General features: G+C 39.5%; 1 protein-coding gene across 1 annotated transcript in view; it reads right to left on the bottom strand.

Annotated features, from left to right (window-relative positions):
* Window positions 1-22,481, bottom strand: part of FAM13A (family with sequence similarity 13, member A) — a 122,365-nt gene that overhangs the window by 97,139 nt on the left and 2,745 nt on the right. The window contains 3 exon segments of the mRNA XM_009995869.1: window positions 9,741-9,900; window positions 15,595-15,775; window positions 20,566-20,582. Coding sequence (XP_009994171.1) covers window positions 9,741-9,900; window positions 15,595-15,775; window positions 20,566-20,582 — 358 coding nt within the window.

The raw sequence follows: 22,481 nt of genomic DNA, 5'->3' as shown, positions 1-22,481 counted from the left end.
TTTTGAAAACATGTATCTATTTACTATAACATTATTCATAAATAACAGAAGTATTATCTAAAATAAAAACATGATGTAGCTATGGGAGACACCCAAGCTCTCCAGACCCGCATCTCATGTTACAGTCACTTAAAGTCCATGTTGGAAAAGCTAAACTGCATTTCTGATCTAAAAATCAAAATATTCACAAGTGAAAATTTTTTTCATACATGGAATTCAGCAACGTTACTTTTAGGAGTATCTGATGTTGCAGTAAATTAGGGAGTCCTAAACTTCATTCTAGTTACCCATGTAAGTTTTCCAGCATATAGAGACCCCTTTCCTTAAAGGTGAAACTGAGATGTTGACTGCTGGCAATTAAGGTCAAATGCTGTTGGGATCTGCTGGATAGATCAGATTTTCAAGAGCGTACATATTCAGACACATACAGAGTGTGTGGCCCCTTGTGTCCCTTGCATCACATACTCCCATTGCTCTTAGCCTGCTATGAGCCCTGTTTATTACAAGTAACTTTTGGGGCACCAGAAAGCCTGCAAAGCAGTGGATGTTACAGGCACACCAGGGTTTGCCAACCGCCTTCTCCTGTGGAAACCAATCTTGATGCTACTCAAAGGAGGGCTTTTGAAAAATGCATAGAACTTATACTGAAGTCAATGAGCATTTCACTACTCTGTTGTAATAGCAAAAATAATTAATTCAGCAATGAGCCCTTCTGAAGTTCCCACCTTGAAGGTACTACAGGTGAGGCTAATGGCAGAGGTCAGCAAGAATTAAACACCCACAGGCTGAAACATGTCTTACATGTCATTACGCTGGATCAGTTCTGACTGCAGGCAATATGTCCTTGTTATAAAGACAGCATGGACTGCTGATTTTTACAGTGGGAATAACACTGATAATTTTGTGTAACCTGATCATTTTGTGTAACGGAACAACTAATTAATGAGAAACGGAATAAACATTGAGGAATCTGAGCTGTAGAATAATTCTCATCATCCTCCTAATCTCCTTTTTTCCCCATGGGTACAGAAAGGATGTTCAGAACAGCTGGCTAGGGCAGCGGCTCACATGCTTATTTTACTATATGTTGTTCCTTGGTGCTGACTTTGATGCTTCCCCTTTGAAACATGCTATTTTACTGACTGTTCTGAGGTGCTAAATCATGATGGCACAAAAAAACCCACCAAACAACCCACCCCACAACAAAGCAACAACAGCCAATGAATAAAAAACATTTCAAGTAAAATATGTGCAAATACAGACTAGAACACACAAACACATATGGATCTAATTTTCTCCATATTGGTATTATCATGGGGCAATAATAGTATCAGTGGGTATTTGCTTGAACAAAACATTTGTGAGAGAGTAAAAGTTCATGAGCATCTCAATAGCAACATTTGCCAGCCAGGTTAAAAAAACTGTATAGTATACTAGAAATATGGGCAGAAGAATACAAAAACATGTTCATTATAATGCCCCCTGTTATTTTTAGATGTGCTAAATCTTTATGTGTTAAACTGAAAATACTGTTGGTGAAATTATAGCTAAAGAAATAGCAGCATGATCATTTACTACTTTATGGAGTTTAGCATTAACATATTTGTATAAATATTCAGGCTTGCATTTAGTAACACCACAAGTGACAGATTTATTATCTTGTGAGTGCTTTAATGAACTTCAAGAGCAGAAATATTGTTTTAATACTACAGATACAGAGTTATCAAAGACAGCAGAGTTAGAAGCACTGGAAAAATATTTCAAAATTACACATGGAATTGTTTGGGGATCATCTGATTTTTTACTTGTCTTTCTGAATCATCGTCTAAACATAACCCTTCTCCTCATTTCAGATCAAATCTGCTACAGGTGAAGGGTTTGGAGGCTCTCAAACTTTTCCCTAAAAATCTCATATTGCTCATTTCCTGTCTACTTGCATCTTAAAATGTCATTCTGGCTGAATCACTACATACACTTACTATAAACATGCTCATGTGCTCACTGGTGGGCAACTGCAAAGTGAGTATTAGCTGAAGAAACACTAAACAGAAAACAAGAGACAGACTTCCACAGGTGCTCCTTCTCCTCAGGCACTTTCCACCCACCTTCATATCTCCCAGGTGAACCCACTCCTACCCTTAGAGGCTCCCTGGCCCAGACAGAAGAAAACCTGCATGAAATGCCCAAATAAGGGGAATCTGAACAAAATGGAAACGTTTTTCCCTACAAATTTCATATTGCTCATTTCCTGTCTACTTGCATCTTAAAATGTCATTCTGGCTGAATCACTACATACACTTACTATAAACATGCTCATGTGCTCACTGGTGGGCAACTGCAAAGTGAGTATTAGCTGAAGAAACACTAAACAGAAAACAAGAGACAGACTTCCACAGGTGCTCCTTCTCCTCAGGCACTTTCCACCCACCTTCATATCTCCCAGGTGAACCCACTCCTACCCTTAGAGGCTCCCTGGCCCAGACAGAAGAAAACCTGCATGAAATGCCCAAATAAGGGGAATCTGAACAAAATGGAAACGTTTCTTGAGACCTTCAGAAAGGATTTTCAAAGGAGATCAGTTCCTGCTGCCTTCTCATGGGAAAGAATTAATCCACTACTGAAAGCTGACCATTAACAAGATGCTAAAATAGTCCTAGATATGCAAGAAGAATTAAGGAAACTATCTAGACCCCGCAACCTTAGCCAGGGCAGGGTAACATGGATTAGAAGCAGATGCCTTTTTTCCTGACATAAACGCGGGATAGCTGAGCATGTAACCATGGGGCCAGAGCACAGAGGTGGCACGGGAGGGGGACTTATTTAGGGGGAGTCCACTCAGCCAAGGAGTTGGTGAGTTTTCAGCAGTTTCTCCTGGATCTTGTTGAGGGACAAGATCCAAGTGAAAGCAGCTGACAAAGGGAAAGAAACATTTATTAGTGAAGGTCTTGCTTTACACATCTGAGAAAATAATCCAAAACATTGTGGCTTTCAGTGGAGATGGAGCTTTGTAACTCACTGCAAAGGGAGCAAAATCAAGCCAAGACAGAGAACTTTTCAACCATGTTACCCTCTCTACCTCTGGAAAGGCTTAAATCCTACCCAAGAGCTGAATTAGCAGGTCTGAGCAATCAATCAGGAGAAAGCAACCACTCCACTTTAAAACAGTGCTGCTGAAGTCATCTGGAGCACTCTTCTTGACACAAAAAAATGCACTTAGGGGCTTGTCTCTGGGTTGGGCACCACACACTTTGCACACACCAACCACCAACAGATGTAGCTTCATGTGGTGGTTTGCTTACCTCCTTAGAAATAGAACAGCAGGCTTGCAGGACACAGTACATGCACTGTTGCTGCCATTTAAAGTACAAATAATTATTTTGCCAACTAACCCTCCCAACTGAGGTGGTAGTTTTTGTTGGAAGACTGGAAACAAACAGGATAAAAAAGCCAGAAGTTAACTGCATCTAAAATAAAAAGATTGTTTTGAAACAATTAAGTTTTTTGCAAAAGCCAGCAAGAGACGAATTTCTGTAGCTTTTCAGGGAGCGAAGCCTCTCTGTTCCAACAACATCAGAATACATCTACACTATATTTACAATATTGAAACTGCACATTTATAATTTTATTTGGCTTTCTAACTTCAATTTTTAATTCAACTTCAATTTTATGATTTTAATTCTATAAATGGTCTTGCTTTCTCTTCTGCATCAGGAGAACAGGGTTATGTATTCTACCACTCGGTGGAGGAAGAGAAAAGCCGTTTGCATTCCTGTCCCAAATACGTAATCAAGCCAGGAACAGCATTACATCCTCATCATGCCAGTGCTTGTGTTCCACTGTAAACATTTATGTGCTCTGAGCTGACTGGTTCTTAAAACTAGAAGTGCTCTGTCAAGAAGGCATGAAAGAGAAAAGGTGAAAAAAATAGAAAAAAATAATCTTGTAGACTTGCATGACTAGGTAATAGGTCATATGTTTTATTTGTAGACAACACTGAGCTAAAAACCATCATATTACTAAAGATGACATGTTTCACCTGAAACCAGTAGAAGGGGTAATTTCAGAAATCTCCCAAGAGTGAGTCCCATTATAGTTTGCCTGCCCAGATTTCTCTCATCACTTCAACTAAATAAAAATCCTGGCCCCTGCCTATATTTGATCACTAGAGAAGTCTGATCACTGTTACTCAAAGGTCCTGTTTCATTACAGTTGTAACAGTACACCACTGGCTAGCTATACAACATAGAACTATATGCAGCTGCAGTTTGAACAGAACTTTAAGATCTTTGGAAATGAAAGGTTCTCATTAATAATTATTATTTTGTTGTTAATCTAGGTTTTGTAAACCTATTTTATTCAAGAACATGATAAAATTAGCTACACTGCAACTCAAGACTGACTAATCTTCCATTACATGAGTTATCACTGAGTTTCAGTGCCACAAAAAAGAAATCTATCAGAATCATACCTGTACACAATAGGAATTCTGTTCCAAAGCAAAACATAAACAACACTTCATTATAATACCCTGACATTTATAGTATGATCAATGCACAGCAGTGCAGATCAACTGCCAGAGAATTAATTGTTCACATGTAACATTGCCCAGTAAAATGCAGCTATTTATGATTCTGAAAGTCAAAACTCAGCATAGACAGCTAATTTGAACACTCATCCCACTTCTCAATCCATTTCTCTCTAACTACCACAGCCTATTGATCAAGTGACAGACTCTTCCAGACCTTCACTGGGTTAGGAAATTAATTCTTAAGGACTGCAATAATAGCTGACTGCAAACGAGACCTGTAAACCCCAACAAACCCTGACTTATTTTGGAATTAAATAAATTAAAAAAAAAAATCAAACCTCATAATTATTTTTGTGGGAAGGAATTTCCAAATATATGAAGAATGTACATGTTATACTTCCACCTGCTGGCCACCTGCCTGGAAGATCATATGGATCTCATTCTGCTAGGTGAAGTGAGAAACTAATGAAGTCCTTCCAGGCAAGGCATCAGGAACCTGACAGTTCAATTGCCCATTGAAATACAGTTTCTATTTTCTGAAAATCTAACTTTTTTTTTTTAACATATAGGTTTTAAAGAATACCTCCCCACCATTTCTAGCTATAACCCTACCATATGCCTGAGCAATGAGCAAGAGGAGGCTTTACGATCCTGGGAACAAAGCAGGGACTGAAATGTAGCTTGTGGAAATTTCCAGCTCCCTTACTTTCTCAATTATGATCCACTAAGAAAGCGAGCTAAGAAATCTGTTCAACTAGCACAACTTGTCCTTCCCCATGACTGAGAAATATTTGAAAGAAGAAATATAACTGGGGCGAAGCTGTTCCTGTGCCTCTTCAGTGCAGATACGCAGCAAGAACGGCAGTTCAACTACCAACAGCTCTACAGAATCATATCTTTTTCCCATCTCTAAAGCTTATTAACTTTTGACTTCCTTAAAACAGATTTTCTTTAAGCTGCTGCATTCTGTACCTCACTGAAATGTTCTTAATCCTTCTGGAAATCTGTATGGTTGTGGATTTCCTCTAGCTATGACCAACATGGTAGACAACATGCAACTTGCTCCACTCAAGCTGTTCATCCTTTCCATTATACTGCTAAAAAAAAGCTCGATGCTTTCATGACTTTATCTGAACAATCAATATATTTTTGTTTTCATTTTAAAAGAGCAGTACTTCCCACTTTTAAAAATCCACTGATTTTATTACCAAAGAGTGGGGAAATCTGGAACACGAAGTGTCAGAAGTCATGCAAGTGTAGGAAAATATTAAACATCACTAAGCATATGACAGGAAGTACAAGTCCATACTGGGATGGGATGGCATGAGCCACTACTCCCATTTCAGGTATTTGCCCAAAATTAATTACTTAGGGCTGATGTCAACTTCAAAAACGATGATTATGAGTGGATGATGGGAAGCAACAGGCACCTAAGCCATATCAAGAACAACCAAAGACTTCAGGGAGAAATAATATTCTCACAATACCTTTAGACACTAACTAAAGATAGGTTCCTGTTTTTCCAGTTGAAATTTCAGCACCAAAGAGCCTGAAGTCATGAAAAAGAGATAAGGAAATGCAGGGCTAATTTTGTAATGCAGTAAACTAGAAAGGCATACTAGAGCATTGAGAGAAGTGCATTGTTTGATGTTGTACTTTCTGATGTCTCTCCTTACTTTTTTAAGCTACTGTTACTGGGTTTCAAGTTTTGATTCAAGTTAGTCTTGCCAATTTGTGGCATTCTTCTCCCTGTATAAGGCGTTTCATGCTTATAGGTGCTCTTTCCAAACCCCTAATCCAGAAACATTTGGATCAGCACTGATAGTTTTAACCATCACGAGGTTAGTCTCTTAACACAATGGAAAAACTACTTATTCCTGAAAGTACTTCCAACCCCTTTTTTGGGAACTTCACCTTTGACCTGACTAACAGCAGCATTCCAGCCGAAAGGAGCCACTAGTGGTTGTCTAAGAAGTGTCTCAAAAAGCCCTAGCCCCATGCTACACATCCATGAAAACAAAAAAGGCAGCTCACATTACCCCAAGCACTGTTCTAACCCAGAGAAAAACTTCCTTCAACATTCAAGAATGTAAAAGAAAGGATGGCCCAGAAATACATATTGTGGATGGGCTACAACATGTGTGGACAGTGACTGGGTATGATGGATTTGAGTACGGGAAAAAGAGCGGGATGAGGCTGTGGGAATTCAGAAGAAAAACATAAACATGGAAAAGAATGAGATGAAGGTAATCATGGTGTAGTGACTCAGGGTGAAACACTGGCAATACAGTGAATGGTTCAGGGGGAGGAATGACAGAAATACTCCAGAAAAAAAGTGAGCTACATCAACCACATCTCCCCTCCTCACCCTTCTGCTGCTCACAATGTAAATGCTAAAAGAGCATTTAGATAAATGCAGCTGTGTTTGGTCATAGGCAGATCCTATTTTTCTTCCATTAACTTGCTGTCTGTTCCCCCATTCCACCATGGTTCATACCTGAATGCAACATTCTTAAAACCACAAAGCATCAGTTTATGACAGCATTATCCTAAACATCCTACATTTTTATCCTAAACAACCTACATTCTTCACTCCTTCCAACAGTATTACTTGGAAAATCTCTTTCCATCTATCTGTGTAGATTAAATCATCAGTGGCTTCTCAAGAATTAGCTTGCTATTTTCTGGACATTGTCACCCAGGTCATGTCAAATAATTCTCCTAGGCATTTGTTCTTTTATAACATGGATAAGCTAGCTCCTACTGCAGGTAACAGTTCATACATTAGCAAACTGGCAATCACTTTTCTCTACTCAATCTCATTTATTACCACTTGGTTTTCTCTTTGAGTGCATCATCTCTAATTTATACACAAATTGTTAGGATAGGGGGTGTCTGCTAAGATACAAGAGAAGTAACCTTTGGGAATCACAGAAACATTGTGGTTGGAAAAAAACTTTAAGATCAAGTCCAACCATAACCTAACTCTACCAACCATTAACCTGACTTACAAGTCCAGTGCTTAAGCCATGTTCCTAAACACCACATCTATATGTTTTTTAAACACCTCCAGGGATGATGATTCAACCACCTCCCTGGGCAGCCTGTTCCAGTGTTTAATTACCTTTTCAGTAGAGAAATTTCTTCTAATATCTAATCTAAACCTCCCCTGGTGCAACTTGAGGCCATCTCCTTTCGTCCTATCGCTTGTTACTTGGGAGAAGAGACCAACACCCACCTCACCACAACCTTCTTTCAGGTAGTTGTAAAGAGTGATAAGGTCTCCCCTCAGCTTCCTTTTCTCCAGGCTAAACAACCCCAGTTCCCTCAGAGACTCCTCTAAAGGCTTGTGCTCTAGACCCTTCACCAGTTTTGTTGCCCTTCTCTGGACTTGCTCCAGCATCCTTTCAAAGAGCTGCCTAATAGATCTCATCAAGAACTTCTTATACAGCTTGGCTACATGAAGATGTTTATATTTCTTGTCTTAGTTAAGATGGAAAACTTCCCACCCAAATTAGATGGAGAAGGAACAAGGTCAATTTTTTGCAGCAGACTGCCAGCAGAATTTGGAAGCTGTCAACAAGATCCAATGCCCTTGTATTTAGGCATGGCTCCCTCCTCTCAGGCAGTCGCCTCCTGAGGCAAAGTGATGAGCAAAATTTTTCATCTAACTTGAATAACTATATAATTCAGGCTGTTTTGTTGGAGCAATTCAGGTTCTCACCATGCACTCTGATACCTCAGATCTCTGAACTGCCATGGCAAATCTCTCAGATCTCCACCTTCATGCATTCTCAATTACTAGTAAGTCCTTAGAAGTGACTTTTGCAACTGGCTGAAGCTTTGAAGGAGATGGGGATGTATCTGAAGCCTTTCTTTTGGGCTCTTTAACATACTGTGGCTTTTGACAATTACATTCTTCTTAACCTATTTTTGTTACAGAAGTGACCACCAGCTGCTAAACATCACTCACGTCTTCCAGGCAGATAATTTCCATTACCTAGAAGTTACTGTGACTTCAGTAACATGTATTACATAGAACACTGCAAGTCACTGGTTATTCTATCTCCTTGCATGGAAGTATTTTAGGTGAATGTTAGTAACAGCTAAAAGACTAAACAGCTAAAGACTTCCTCACTGCTTCCACCACGTAAGAAAACAACAAACTCTTCTAAAGGCAGCTGGATCCAACTTGTACCAATTGGCCTGCAGTTCAGATTCAACAAAACCTCCTGCACAACACTGGTAGGCAGACACATTTTCAGCTGACTTGGGCTCACACCAAACTTCTTATTCTTCTTATTCTATATTTTTGTAACTTATCTTCTGATATTTCGATTCCAGCCACTGAAGACTATGGTGATATTATCAGTGGGTGCCTGCAAAACCCTACCAAGGCAAGGAATGTAGTTGAACCCTTTAAAACCCACGAACTCACACCTCGAGAGGGAGCAATTCTCTGCACAGCTAGCACATGAAATAAGTGATTATGAATGATCCCCATGACCATTACCAGCACAGACTTCAAGTTGCCTCCTGTAGTAGAGACAGCACAAGCTACAGCAAGGCACTCCTGGCTACCCTACTTTTCCTTGTCAATCTTTTTTTTGAACTTCAGAATATTCTGATATTACACACATGCCCTTTTCACTGAAAGATAGTATACTTCAGTCATATCACTCTTCTTTAACAGCTCCAATGTATTTTCTTCAAATGATAACATTTATTTGTCTTCAAGTGCGCTTGGAAATGGCTGTTCTGAGTCAGAACATGCAATTTTTAAATTCAGGTAGGTGTTCAAGACAAGCAGACTTCACAGTGGCAAAGGCTAGAGACCTTATACTGTCCTAAAGTAAGTTCCTCATCACTGATGGACACCATAAATGATCACCATGTCAGAAAGCTTGAATATGTTCTGGAATTATTCTGCCTCCTCATGTAAAAACATTTAATTTTTAGCAGGTATCTTTACCACATAAAGAACAGTGAATAGCTAACAACAAATCATGTTTAACAAAATTGCTTCCAGACGAATAATGAAAATTAGATTATCAGCAGAATCAATTTGTAAACCCTATACCAATCAATAACACAGAACACACAAAACAACAGTGCCTGCCTCCCACTTACCTAAAAGATTTCTGAAGTGAAGCCTATAACAATGCCACATTATTGATTTGGTATAAGAAAATGAAGTATTAGAGATACTCACTTTTACCAAAATAATTCTTGCTAGCTCTTCACACACAGGCTTTTCTTCATCTTTCTTCAAAGCTTCAAATTCAAACAAAGTACTGTAATTCTCCAGCATTTTAATCATTATCTTGTTGCAGATCTCCTGTTCTTTTATACCTTCAAATCCAGAGGGAACGCTAAAATTGGACAGAACACAAAGCAGAGTGTCATAGGTACACAGCACACAAAAGTTCCTGCACAGAGTCTCTGTAATGTTCCACTTGTGAACACAGATTGGCTAGCAGGCACAGAGACTGTCTCAGAAAAGATGATTATGTCAATGGTGGTAACAACTATTACGGTTTGTTTGCAGTTTTCCTTACTGATATTAAGTATTGCATCTGTTGGTCAGACTATCTACTCCACAGAATCTAGGTTGGGATGTAGTTGAGACGCACCAAATGAGGTATAACTAACTTTGCTAAAAGTTGGGGTCATGACCGCAATACAGACAGCATGAGGCATTTAAATGCTCTGAACTGTTAATGGGAAGGTGTTACATTCCTCCAGAAAGTGGTTTGTGATGACCTCAAAGGTATACAAGAAGGATGAGTCAAAAACTGAAGAAAACTCACATGCTGAGCAGAACACTAAAAGTTAAGTAAGATCTTTGGAGGTTCAGGTGATCCTTTGCTGTACAACACATTTCTTAATCTAATTTTTGAGAGATCATTTCTCTTGAAGGTAGGCTCATAACTCACATCGCTTTCTAAAACAGCCTAAAAGATTCATATAAAAAGTGGTTTAAAACCTCCACTTTCTGAGAGAACAACAACTACTTGGCTGCAGAAGAAGCATCTTCTTGTTCTCTTCGAATCAGTTCCTGTGCAGTCAGGAATTACCTGCAACAGACTTTAAAGGCACACACACACAAGGCAAGATACTGATCTGGAAGAAGCATTATATCCTGTCTTCTACCTCCTTTGCCTTCCTTATGTGTTTCACACAACCCTCTCATGTGGTAAAAAATGTAAATTACTCACAACAGAGCACACAACTGATTGAAGCATCAAATGATCCTCTGCTGGAATGTAGGCTTTCTGCTCATTTTATTGTACTTTGGTGCTCAAAACTGACTTAAATTATCTTTTAATGTAAAAGTAAGATCTCTGAAGAATCTTCTTCAGCATTCAAAATACTTCTGTGTTTTTCTCATCACAGCCAGTGTTTCTCATTGCACAGTATTTCCAGCAGACGCACTCTCCTCTCAGTAATCCACAAAGTGAATTTTCAAAAGGCCTTATAAAGTGGCAGAGACTGCAGGTCAGGAGGTATGGAAAACACAGGAATGATTTAAAGGGAAGAAGAAGGGGAGCAAACACCTGAATAGAAAAGTTTCAAGTATTTTTTGGCTAAGGACAGTGGGTGGTTGTATGAGAAGAAAAAAATAACCCAAACCCCAAAAGTTAAATAAATGCCATCCAAGATATTTTGCAGGGATGTAACTTGAAAGTAAACCATTGTTTACGATAACCAGCAAATTAAAATTTACAAATAACTAGCTACTGTAAAACTGTAACTATAGTTTTTTTGGGGCCAGATGTACATTTGAACAAGAAAGCTCTGAAAGCAAATGCCCCAAGAAATTTGCCATCAAAAAGTGCCTTCTTGTAGGGGTTGCACACTACTGATGCTCCTCAATATTATACTATCTGCAGTACATCTACATGTGAACAGGAAGAGGACCGCACTGCAGCACAACTTGTCTTTGCAAACTCTGAAGAATCTTTGCTGCTGTCATTTCAACATTCGATACATGATAGAGACATAGGACCTGAAATTTAACGGAATTGGATTATTCTACACTGCAGAACATTGTCTTGTATCATAGATGTAGCATACTGAATTCTTACAAAAAACAACTCCTTCACCCTGCTGGCAAATGCAGTATTTAAAAATCTATACAAACCCGGTAAGAAAGGTTATGTTGCATGCTCCAATTTGCAATAATGAATGTTAGAACAACAATTTTCAGTACTCAGTACTCCTGATCCTGGCCTCACATTTGTTTTTAAGACTGTTGTAGGATTGGCATTACACTGCCTGAAAACAAGGTCCATTCACATTGTGTTTCAAAGGCCAATATTAGTCACTGGGGAGTCTTTAGATCAGGTTTTAATTCTTACAAATTCAGCCACACATTTGAAATATTTTTTAATATCTGAAATACCCACAGCTACCCTACAGATGATCTATTTTCTCCATACCTAGAGCCAATCTACCTTTTCTCCATACCTAATACTTTATTGTACAACCCTTTGGGTACCTTCTGTTACAGTCATCATACAGAAACAACTGCATCTAATTTCAGCATTTCAGCTGGGTACCTGCATCTGCCCAGCACTTTTGGGGAGAAAGAGCAACCTCTGGCAACATGCCTAATCTCTGCTGGAATGAAACACAGTCAGGTTAGGGAGGGCTTGAATGATGGAGGCCACATACAGAGATCATTCTTTGAGCAAGAGCTGCAAAAAAAGGGTGCAAATGGATCCTCTGCTTACTTCATAACTGGCAGACCTCATGTCTCTTATCATCCCAAACAAAGGACAGGATTAGTGCAGCAGCTCTTATGACAATAACCTCCACCAAGAGTAACCATGCTGCAACTCTACACAGATTAGCTCAGTGACAGAAAAGACAACTCTTTATGCTTCCATACCTTCACGCTCATTTTTTCCTCAAAAGCTGTATTTTTTTGCATACTTGACCTTTGGCTTCCATGACAATACATTTGAACAATCAAAGCCAGAAGAAAACAGTGCACTATATCTCAAGCCATCGTATTTTCCTTCTGAGCTGTTTGACCTTGCCCTTTACGTTTTCCTATGATTTATATCACATTTCATTACAAGAAACTCAAATACCCATTTTCTCCACTCTTCTATTCGTTAGAAATAAGAAACTACAAGATAACCTTTCATTAGAAAAGCACCAGTGCGGTTTGTCAAACAGCAAATAAGGAAGCAGGGGAAGTAATGGATAAGATAACAGTAATAAGGGTTGAAAGATTAAGAGATGAGATCAACTACAGAGAACATGACACAGAAAAATAGAATTAGATTAAGAGAATCAAAATGAAGTTGAAATGTCTGGAAAGTGGCCACACAGTGAGATTTATTAAATTGTTAAACAGCTTCAGTTATGGAACAGGAGATAATATGTTTAAATAGCTAAAATGTCACTTAAAAGACCTTGTAGAAAATATCATCTCTATCAGCAGATGAGCTTTATCTTCTCTTACACTGTGCATTAACTACACAGACTCCAACACTGATTTTAGACATGACTGTAAATTTCTGACAGAAAAATCTCAAGTCTTCCTGCTTCAAAAGTGTAATTGCTGACAACCTGGATGCTAAGCCTTCTTTCCTTGTCCCAGAGAAAAACCTCATACACTGCTCTGTACAAACCACACAAAGTGAGAGTGTTTGCTTCAGCCACATGCTGATATTTCATTTCTGCAGCTAGTCTCTCTTGGGGCTGCCTGTAACAAGACGAGCCTTGCCAAGAAGGCTTTCAGTCAGCCTTACTCCAGAGCTCTGAATTGTGTTCTGAGGATTTCTCACTGGCTGCTTGGCCAGCCAGTTGGCTAAGCTCAATGCCTAAAGTTCAGTCCTGCAAGTTCTCCTCTCCTCCTATTAAATCCGTTAATACAGATGGTTATAGTTTCAGCCATTTAAGACTGCATCCACTAACATGGGCAAAAAAGGTATCTGAACAGTGCTTACAATCTTGAGGACCACAATCCTGAACTACCTTGAAAAGCAGTTTTCTGATGAAACACATATCTGAACTACTAGATAGTGGAACTTAGTTTAAATAAAAATCCACGTCCATAATTCTGACATGTTCAGGTCTTCTAAAAAATGCATTAGCCATTTGCTAAGTGTCAAGCCTTGCTTTCTCTACTTCTTTTGCTACATGAGCATTTATTTCTATGCATGTCCCAACTGAAGGCCGTTGTGTTTCAATCTCCAGGAGCTGTTGTGTTTTAATCTCCAGTGAACTCTGCCTCTCTCAGTCTCCTGCAATGGAACAATGTGATTCTGCGCATCTTACACACAAGCACTATACCTTACAAAAGTTGTGATGTGTTTTCTATGCCAGCTTAGGAGCAGAGCTCAGTTGAGGCAACAACTATGCAGCTTTTAAGTAGTATGCTTTTGTTTAATCTTAGGAATGCTCATCGCAATTCCAAACTGCAACTCTCAGCATTCCACACCTACCATCTAAAAGTATGCAAAAACTTCCCTGAGCAAAGCGATTAATAAACTAAGAATTTACTTGGGAGTTTGAGTCAGAGATTTTGCCACTGGACTTAAATTCTTCTATTTTACTTCGTTTCTTCTTAAGTCTACTAATAAATTTCAACAGGAATTCCCAAACTGCCCATACAAATGTGATCTTTAAAAATTGTTTTGCTCTTGACAGAAATTACTGTACTGTGCTTCTGTTAACTCTCATATTCATCTGCAAATACTAGCATATTTTGAATTTTCTTTCTTTTAGAGAGGAAGACAGTTCTTTTCAAAATATGCTTTTTCTTTTTGTACTAACACAGCAAATGTTTTATTCCTGATATATTCACCTTCCTCATCCACATGCGACATCTTAAGATGAGGCAGTAGTGCAATCACAAAGACAAGTTTTGGATTAAATATTTCATCTCTGCATGTTTTCTCCCAATTAATAGAAAAACATATGCTCCTTCAAAAAACAGAGCAGACAGCATCTAGCCTAGGTACATGAAAGTCGATCAGTACATTAGAAGGAGCCTGATTTCTATTTTCTCTGTTTAAAGAAGTCTACTTCTTTCCACTGGCTACAGTAATAGGGAGCTAAGCCTAGAGAGATAGTTTGATTAGGCAATTAATTTAAGTCTCATTAGGCAACTCAAAATTATTCCAGAGCAAATTTTTTAAAGGATTGATACAAATCCAGTATTTACTACAAGGAACTCACTTTTTCTTTTTGCTGATACCACACATCTTTCAAGACTAAAGACTGATCTAAAGTCCCTCTGTGTCTCCTATATCTTAGATCTTGGATGACAGCCAGGGGGTATATTACAAGACAAGGCTGGCATCAAGATGCTAACAGTGCACTGCATCACAGCAGTGACTCAACAGAATCATGCTCACTCATGCCTTCTTGCACCTGGAAACAACTCTCATCACGACCGCTGCAAGGTCCACTAGCATGTACATGTCTTCACCACAAGCATCAAGGAACTGGGCCTAATGAAAGAAACTAGTAAAACGAGCAAGTCTAGTAAGAAATCTCAAGAGGTCAGTGGAACCCCATAACCTCCAGAACAGTTGCTGAATATACTAGAAGGATAAAGAGCCCAGAATCATTGGCATCTTGAGGACAGACACCAGATCACAAGGACAAATCTGCAAAGAGTATGCAGTATCTGTATCTAGAAATTATACAGCACCTGGGAGATGCATATGAGTCCTTTTCTCCCAGTTGGCCTTTCTCAAAGCCTTCCGCAGAGAACCACTCTATGACGGCAAAGGAAGAAAACTGAACAAGCACAGGTCTTCTTGCTCTTACGCAGTCTGAAGGCCTTTCATTTTGTTTCATTTTGTTGTCAATACAGCAATAGAAAATGGGCCAACTGTCTAGCAAAACAAGAGGAGATGGGAGGGCAATTCAACTCCCATTCATCCCAAACAATAGCTTTAGCACTAAAATGTATTACAAAGCTCCAGTTATTGCCTCCATTTGATCACCCTATCAAAACAGTATTCCAAGTTACATTTCTGTCCATCTGCTCTGTTACACTGTCCATCAACGTATGGGAAAAAGTGAAAATCCCAACTTACTGAAAGCAGTTTGGTCCAAACACAGTGGCAAGATTGCAAAGGTTCATCCTGTTCTCCACATGATGTTCAGCAACTTTTATCAGGAACTGGCACAGGTACTTCAGCAGGCAGTAATGAGCATCAGGCAGCTCTTTAAGGAGTTCTTTCAAGTTACCTTCCTTCTGCATGTCATTTCTAGTATCTAGCAAAAAAGGAAAGAAATAAAAACATATGTATATGGTTTTCTACATAGCTGCCAATTTACATACATGGGTGAGCAAGCAGGGGGATCTAAAATTCACTCATTTCTGTAAAACAGACTGAATCATCCAAACCACTCACTTCTCAGGGAACCTGCATCTTTCTCCGGAGGTTCACCTTGGCCACAAGTGGCACTGTTTCATGCTCACCTTTACATTTTAACTGTTTCCTGAGCAGAATCAGCAGTGATCATAGGTAACAGGAGCATGTTCATATGCTGGTACATAGCTATACTTGCTTTAGCTCCAGCTCTAGCAGACCTCCTGCTTCCACGTTTTTTCCGGATCTTATCTCTACTTCTCGAACCCTGTCTCACACTCTATTTTAGTTTCCCCTCTCATGAAAACCTTCAAAAAGAAGAAAGTAAAAACCAGCAAAACAGTCTCCTGAAATGCAAGTGTTTTTAGAACAGTATTACAGTACTTTGCATATATATTTTATGAAAAACTCTAGTTTGTATCTTTTGTCAGAGTGACAACTCTGTACTAAGTCTTAGGCGAGGACTGTTTATAGAAAAAAGGCTGCTCAGAGCAGTGTTACACTCCATAATGAGCCAAAACATGGCCTAATAATAGAGAATAGCCTTGTTATACTGTACAATCTTCTAGAATTTAATTATGGATAAAAGTTTCCCACACTGAACTGAGTAATATTGAAGTATGACCAAGGTCAATTTTCTTAGGTTGCAGTTTTTTGTTGTTTGGGGTTTTTTTTGTTTGGTTGGTTTTGTTTTGAAATGCAAAATGCATGAACTTCACAAATGTTGTGTACATACAGATCCAGGCAGTGAACACAAGGTTGGCCTCACACGCAGCTTCTACTTAATTGTGTTTTGCTTCTGTGTTCCCTGTATCGGATTGCCTTGTTCCAGAGTAGCTGCTGCCTTCTCATGGGAGTACAGATACTCTCCCCATGCTTAGAAGGCATTTTTTCATTCAGAGGATGTTACAGTCTGTAGCAAGGAGATTCACCTAGCATTCAATCAAAACCAAACTCTTCTCTGTCTTCAAGACTTAGTTTTTAGTCAAGAAAACGTAATAGAACAGCCTGTACCCGAAACAATTCAGCAACTAGTTGCTGCCTCTGCTGCAGGCCCAGCTACGAACAGGCAGAGGAAAAAAAAATAACAGATAAACATCCTGTGCTCTGTGTTGCAGGAACAAAGCACGTTTACATTCCCCCAACATTTTAGGGAGGAAAAATGGGGGAGGGAAAACAAAACACTTTGAACACAATGTAAGGTATGTATAAATGCCTCAGAAGTTACATCTTCATTTTTACTTTTCATTTCCCAGAAATATTCCAGGGCTGGATTACACAGTATTCCAGGAGTGCTTTCAAGACTGGCTAGTCGTGTAAATTAGTATTCTGTACAGAAACACCTGAAATTGACTCCTGAGAACTCAACCATTAAGTTGCAGTATGATTTCTGTTTAACAAGCTGACATTTTTGTGGCTAATTCAGGCAGGATTTCTCCTGCATAGACTTTAGTATGTATGTAGTCGCCACCATACAGTTGAACTTTTGGGACTTCATCTGCTTCCATGCTTAGGTTTCCTGCCTTACATGACACTCATGCAAAGTAAATTGTGAGAGAAGCCTTTTTAAATTTTATATGCATGGAAAATTAATTTTTATGTATTAGTTTTGGTACCATAGACTAAATTATGAATTCTTCCATCACAGCAGGCCAAAGTTAAAAATACCATGACCAAAAATTTCAAACTGATCAATTATATTCTTTTCTTCTACAGATAAGAAATTAGCTCCTTCAGAAAAGTCAAATATCAAATATGTATGAAGCAGATGAGCAAGAAGTATTTATTTATTATGCATATTTCTTTCCATTTTTTTTAGAGCTATACAGAATAAAACCAATAATGACTTTGCTAGTATGGTAACTTAGCAAGAATAAGAAATCTGATTTATTATTTTTATTTCTGCAGCAAAATTTCAGGATGCTTCTGAAGGCTGTACAATGGAATAACAATAAGGAATTTAATTGGATTTGTAAGTGCACTGATCAAAGTGGACTGGACAGTCTCTGACTTGATTACTAATTATCATTTCATGAACCTTACAGAAAACAAAACACAACTAATTTCCACACAGCCAGAATGTTAAAATTCACCTCCTAACATACTTCTCTTCAGAAAATAAAACAACTAGGACATGGTGTTTTCTAGCATAAATCACCTGCAGTTACAATGAGGAAAGCCAAAGCCATCTCTCATAAAAAATGCACCTTTTCCACCACCATCACCCTACCACCTAATTAGGGAATGCCCTTGAGAATTAATTACTTCTCTGAGCCTCCCACTGGGGCTTTAGATTGACAGGTACTTTTCCATTTACTGAAAATTTTTCCATCCCTTGTAAACTAGAAATATGCTAACAGACTTCACAAAACATCCTGAACACAGGTTTGCACTTTGACAACAAACAAAGCTATTGACCTCGTGGCACCAGTTGTATTTGGTGGGTAGGATGTCCCTGTCCATTAACCATGATGTATTATGTGGTGTGGATCAACATAAGAGATTCTTATCGCTGGGCACAGCCGAACCTTTGTTCACTTCTGTACTTTCAAGAACAGAGACAGATATCAGATCATAACATCTTGAGAAATTACCCTAATTGAAGGACACAGAGACACTGAACAACATGAGGCAGCAAGCCCCGTTTACTGAGCCATGAAATTTCTTGTCCTTGTGAAATGGGAGAAAGAAAACACAGCTTGCCTCTTTCTCCTCCTTTTTCAGTGAAAAACCAAGGGAAGGAACTCAAGCCTTTCTCCCAACACAATCCAAAAACCAAGCCAAATGTGTTAATGCTCCTGCTGCTAACACTTATTTCATGGATTTCAGCTTTATTTTTAAAATTTATGATTACAATTTGTAGTTAGAGAGCAACATGCATACACAATATTACATGCATTTGTACATTTTTCAGCACAAGTGTACCTGTTATCCATTAACATATACCTTCGAATAAAGCAGCTTTTCAACTTATTAGAGAGCAAAAATAGTCTTGAGTCATGCCAATCAATTGCTTGGAGCATTCTTTCTCCTTTTGTCCACCTGCTAGACAACTTTTCAATTTGCTTCAAAGTCAATCACTAAGGTTTATCTAGCTGGTACTGACCATCAGAGAAGCATCAGAGCACCAGAGCTGTTTATGCTACCAAACAGACAAGCATCAAGTATGCCAAAGTCCTAAGCCTATGTACATGCCTAATTTTGTGAAGTACAAGCTGTCCCATGGAAGTCAAGACAATCAAGTGCAGTCTTTCTTATTCAGTCAGATTAAAGAGGGTGGCATGAATCTAAGCATATGCTTCAATCTCTGCAGCATCCTGAGATGAGACAAACAAGCTTGTCAATAATGGAAACAGAGTGCCAGGTTTTCAAAGGCAATCCATTAAACTATATTCAAGTCTTTTTTCTGGATATGCCCAGCTACCAACACACTCATGATTTCCAAGCAAAGAACATGAAGGTCTTTAGAAAATTTTGCTCAATACAGCAGAGAGAAAGGAATAAAAGAAGAATGAAGGCTATGAGGAAAGTGCTCTCAAGACAGTCAATGGCATCTGCTTTTTTATACTGGGAGCCTGCCAGAAGATATGTGAAGCAGACAGCACCCCAGCAGAGGTCTGCAAGAGAAGCCTTGCTAGATGAGCAGCCAGGAAAGGCTTGAAATCAGGGATGAGATGGTGGTTTCTGGGCTGAAGAATGGAACAAAACCAGCAGCCTCAGGCCATGTCTAGGCTCATCAGCCAGAGGACACAGAATACAGCGTGACAGAGGCAGAGGGCCAAGGAAGGCAGCAAGGGCAAGGTGGCACCTCAGAACTGAGCTAGGGACTCGCTACTGAGGGACAAGTCAAGGAGACAACTGTAAAGCACAAGCAGTCTCTCTAAAAATCTTAATTAACTAGAAACAGGAGCCCCAACAGGGTAGGAAACAGACACATTTGCAAGGGTGTTTTCAGTCTTACTTTATTTCAGTATACACCCACAGATCACAGCAAGAGGAACATATTTTCCAGTGGTTCATCTTATTTCTGAACATATTGAGAAACAACATGTTTCTTTGACATGCTACAGACATGACCTAATTCCCCAATCCTTCCCTTCGCCCTCTACTCCCTCCCTCTGCAGGGGATGCTGCCTGCACATCACCAAAGGTACAGATGCCTGCAGACAGGTGTGTGTAATGGCTTTGCTCATGTCTCAAATGGTCTGACCCCAAACAACTCCAGCCTGAAAGCACTGAAACCATACCAGCACAGTGCAATGCCCTAGCTAATTATCTTTGCTGTGAGGCGAGGAATAGAGTCTAGGGCTCAGTGTCATGCTACCACGTCTGCATAGCTCTCAGCTGCTTTGCATGCTACCAGCTAGGAGAGCAGACAAAAGCTTGCATCTGTCTGTAGCTATCAATATACCATAGGAAGCTAATCTTCAGCATATAGGCAGCAGGTTGTACCTTGCAGTACCACTGCACCCATGGGATGACTGGAGGAATCAAAGAATTTCTTTTCACCTCCATAATCTATGGGACATGGGACTCCAGTCGCTCTCTGCCAAGAAGCAATCTGCCTCAGACTTGATCCTGCCCCAGAGAAAAGATAAAATCATGCATTGTTGCCATCAGTGGCAGAAATGCTACAAGTCCTCATCATACGAAGGCTGTTATTACAAGCCTTGCCCTGCATCATTACGGCACTTTGCAGTGCTGTACTTCTGCTCCATGTAGGCATATTGGGAGCAGAGAACTCCCACTTCTTTTGCAGCTCTGCTGAGCGTCATCATCTGCATAAGAAAACCACTTCCAAAAGTTTTTAACTGCATAACAAACCTATTCTGCATGTTGAAAACAGAAGTTATTTCTCTAGTTTGGAACTAGTCCTAGTAACAACAAAATGATACTAAAAGCTACAAGAAAAGGTTAAAATCATGCCATACGAGCCTGGAGAACCACAGACATCTATTGAATCTGATTTGCTGCATTGTTGCAGTTACCGTGGTTAAAGGGTCAGCTCTCATATATTAATTCTCACAGTCATGTATTAATTTTCACAGTCATTGTTCAGGTTGAAATTTGACCCCTAAAATCCTATACACAACCTATATTTTTAGTTCTTTTTCTTCATATAACTCCAACGGCTGCTACCTACTAAGAATTCCCTAAACTGACCTGTTAATCCAGAAGGCAGTTGCTCCCTCCCTTCCACCACCTTCTATCCCTCTCTCTGAAACTAACAGTGCTGCGCCTGGGCACCAGACAAAACTTTGCCAGCCATGGCAGGCTGTGAGCAGGAGGAGGTATGCAAGATAAAACTCACATGTAGCTGCTGCCCACTGAAAAATACATATTCTCTACAATGGAGCAATGTCAAGAAGCCAGAGTGATCAAATAGCATTCAACTTAATTACACTGAGTACTAAAGAAAGGCAGGATCCTATGCTTCACTGTACCGCTGCTGGAGGAGGGAATGCAACAATGACAAAAGATAAATTCACATAAAGGAAAAGCTTTCTATATGCTAAAAAGGAAAAGTACAATAGCAACCTGTCTTTCTGAAAGCAAGTGACCTGTGAAAGGGGATAAGAGCTGTGCATACAGTTTCTAGTATGTACAAATGTCTTAAGTGTTCATGATATAAAAGATAAGGAATGAAAAGCCAGAAGGAATAAACAAGCTCAAGCAGAGATTGCTGTATGGGAACTGCTGATTTGTTCCAACTGAGGTTTCTGAAACAAACTTTCACCCCTCTACAAGCATGGCCTGTTTTGCACAGGCAGGCACAGCTCTGCTCTGCAGTGATGCCTCAGTCACAAGAGATTGTGACAAACACATTTTACCCCAGGACTCCCTGAAAAAAGCAGCCTTCATATTTACCAGGGGCTCTGAGGAGACTGGCCAACACAAAGACCACTATCACCATGTCCCTGGCCTGCACTTGCTACACACATCTCCGATCAACATCTTCTACAGAGGGAGGCCCTTCTCAGCAACGACTGCTCTTGTCCAGAGGCAGAAAGAGAATGTCAGGACACACCAAGCAGCCTTCAGGATACACGACCTGATGTTTTCTGCAACTGAATAGTATTGGCATTACGCTGAAGGTTCACATAAACAGCAATGTGTCAGGATTTGGGGGCAGCCTGCAGAGCTCCCTTTCACATGACATTGTGCATGTTGGAGCCAGTGTGCCAAACCAGTTGTGTAGACTTCCTGAACTACTAATGGGCCACATTCTCTCTTTTTCAAAAAAGTTTCAAAGACTATACACGGAATTACAAAGGGTTACAACTACAGGTAAAATCTGTAATTGTCAGTCCCGCTATTTTCAACTAGAGAAATCACTCCCTAACAATTTTTATAGGAAGTAAAGTAATTGTGTATTATTCTCAGGCAAAGATCTCAGCTGGCTTAAAAAAAATGCTGAAACTAATTCCTAAAAATATTCCCAAGGAACTCTACTGTTTGTAATCCCAAAAAAACTTTTCTCAACCAAACCTTCAACAGGAGGGAATACAGAGCTTGTACAAGAGCTTATAACTGCCTTCACTGTAGATGCAGAGCAAAGTGGCTCCAGATTCAAAGTAATATCTTAATAACCTGTTGGCTTAGAAAGA

The sequence above is a fragment of the Chaetura pelagica genome, unplaced genomic scaffold (assembly GCF_000747805.2).
Source record: "Chaetura pelagica isolate M959 unplaced genomic scaffold, ChaPel_1.0 scaffold142, whole genome shotgun sequence".
Taxonomy (NCBI): domain Eukaryota; kingdom Metazoa; phylum Chordata; class Aves; order Apodiformes; family Apodidae; genus Chaetura; species Chaetura pelagica.
Note: the sequence above shows the minus strand (reverse complement) of the source record. Positions and strands in the feature narration are given on the sequence as shown.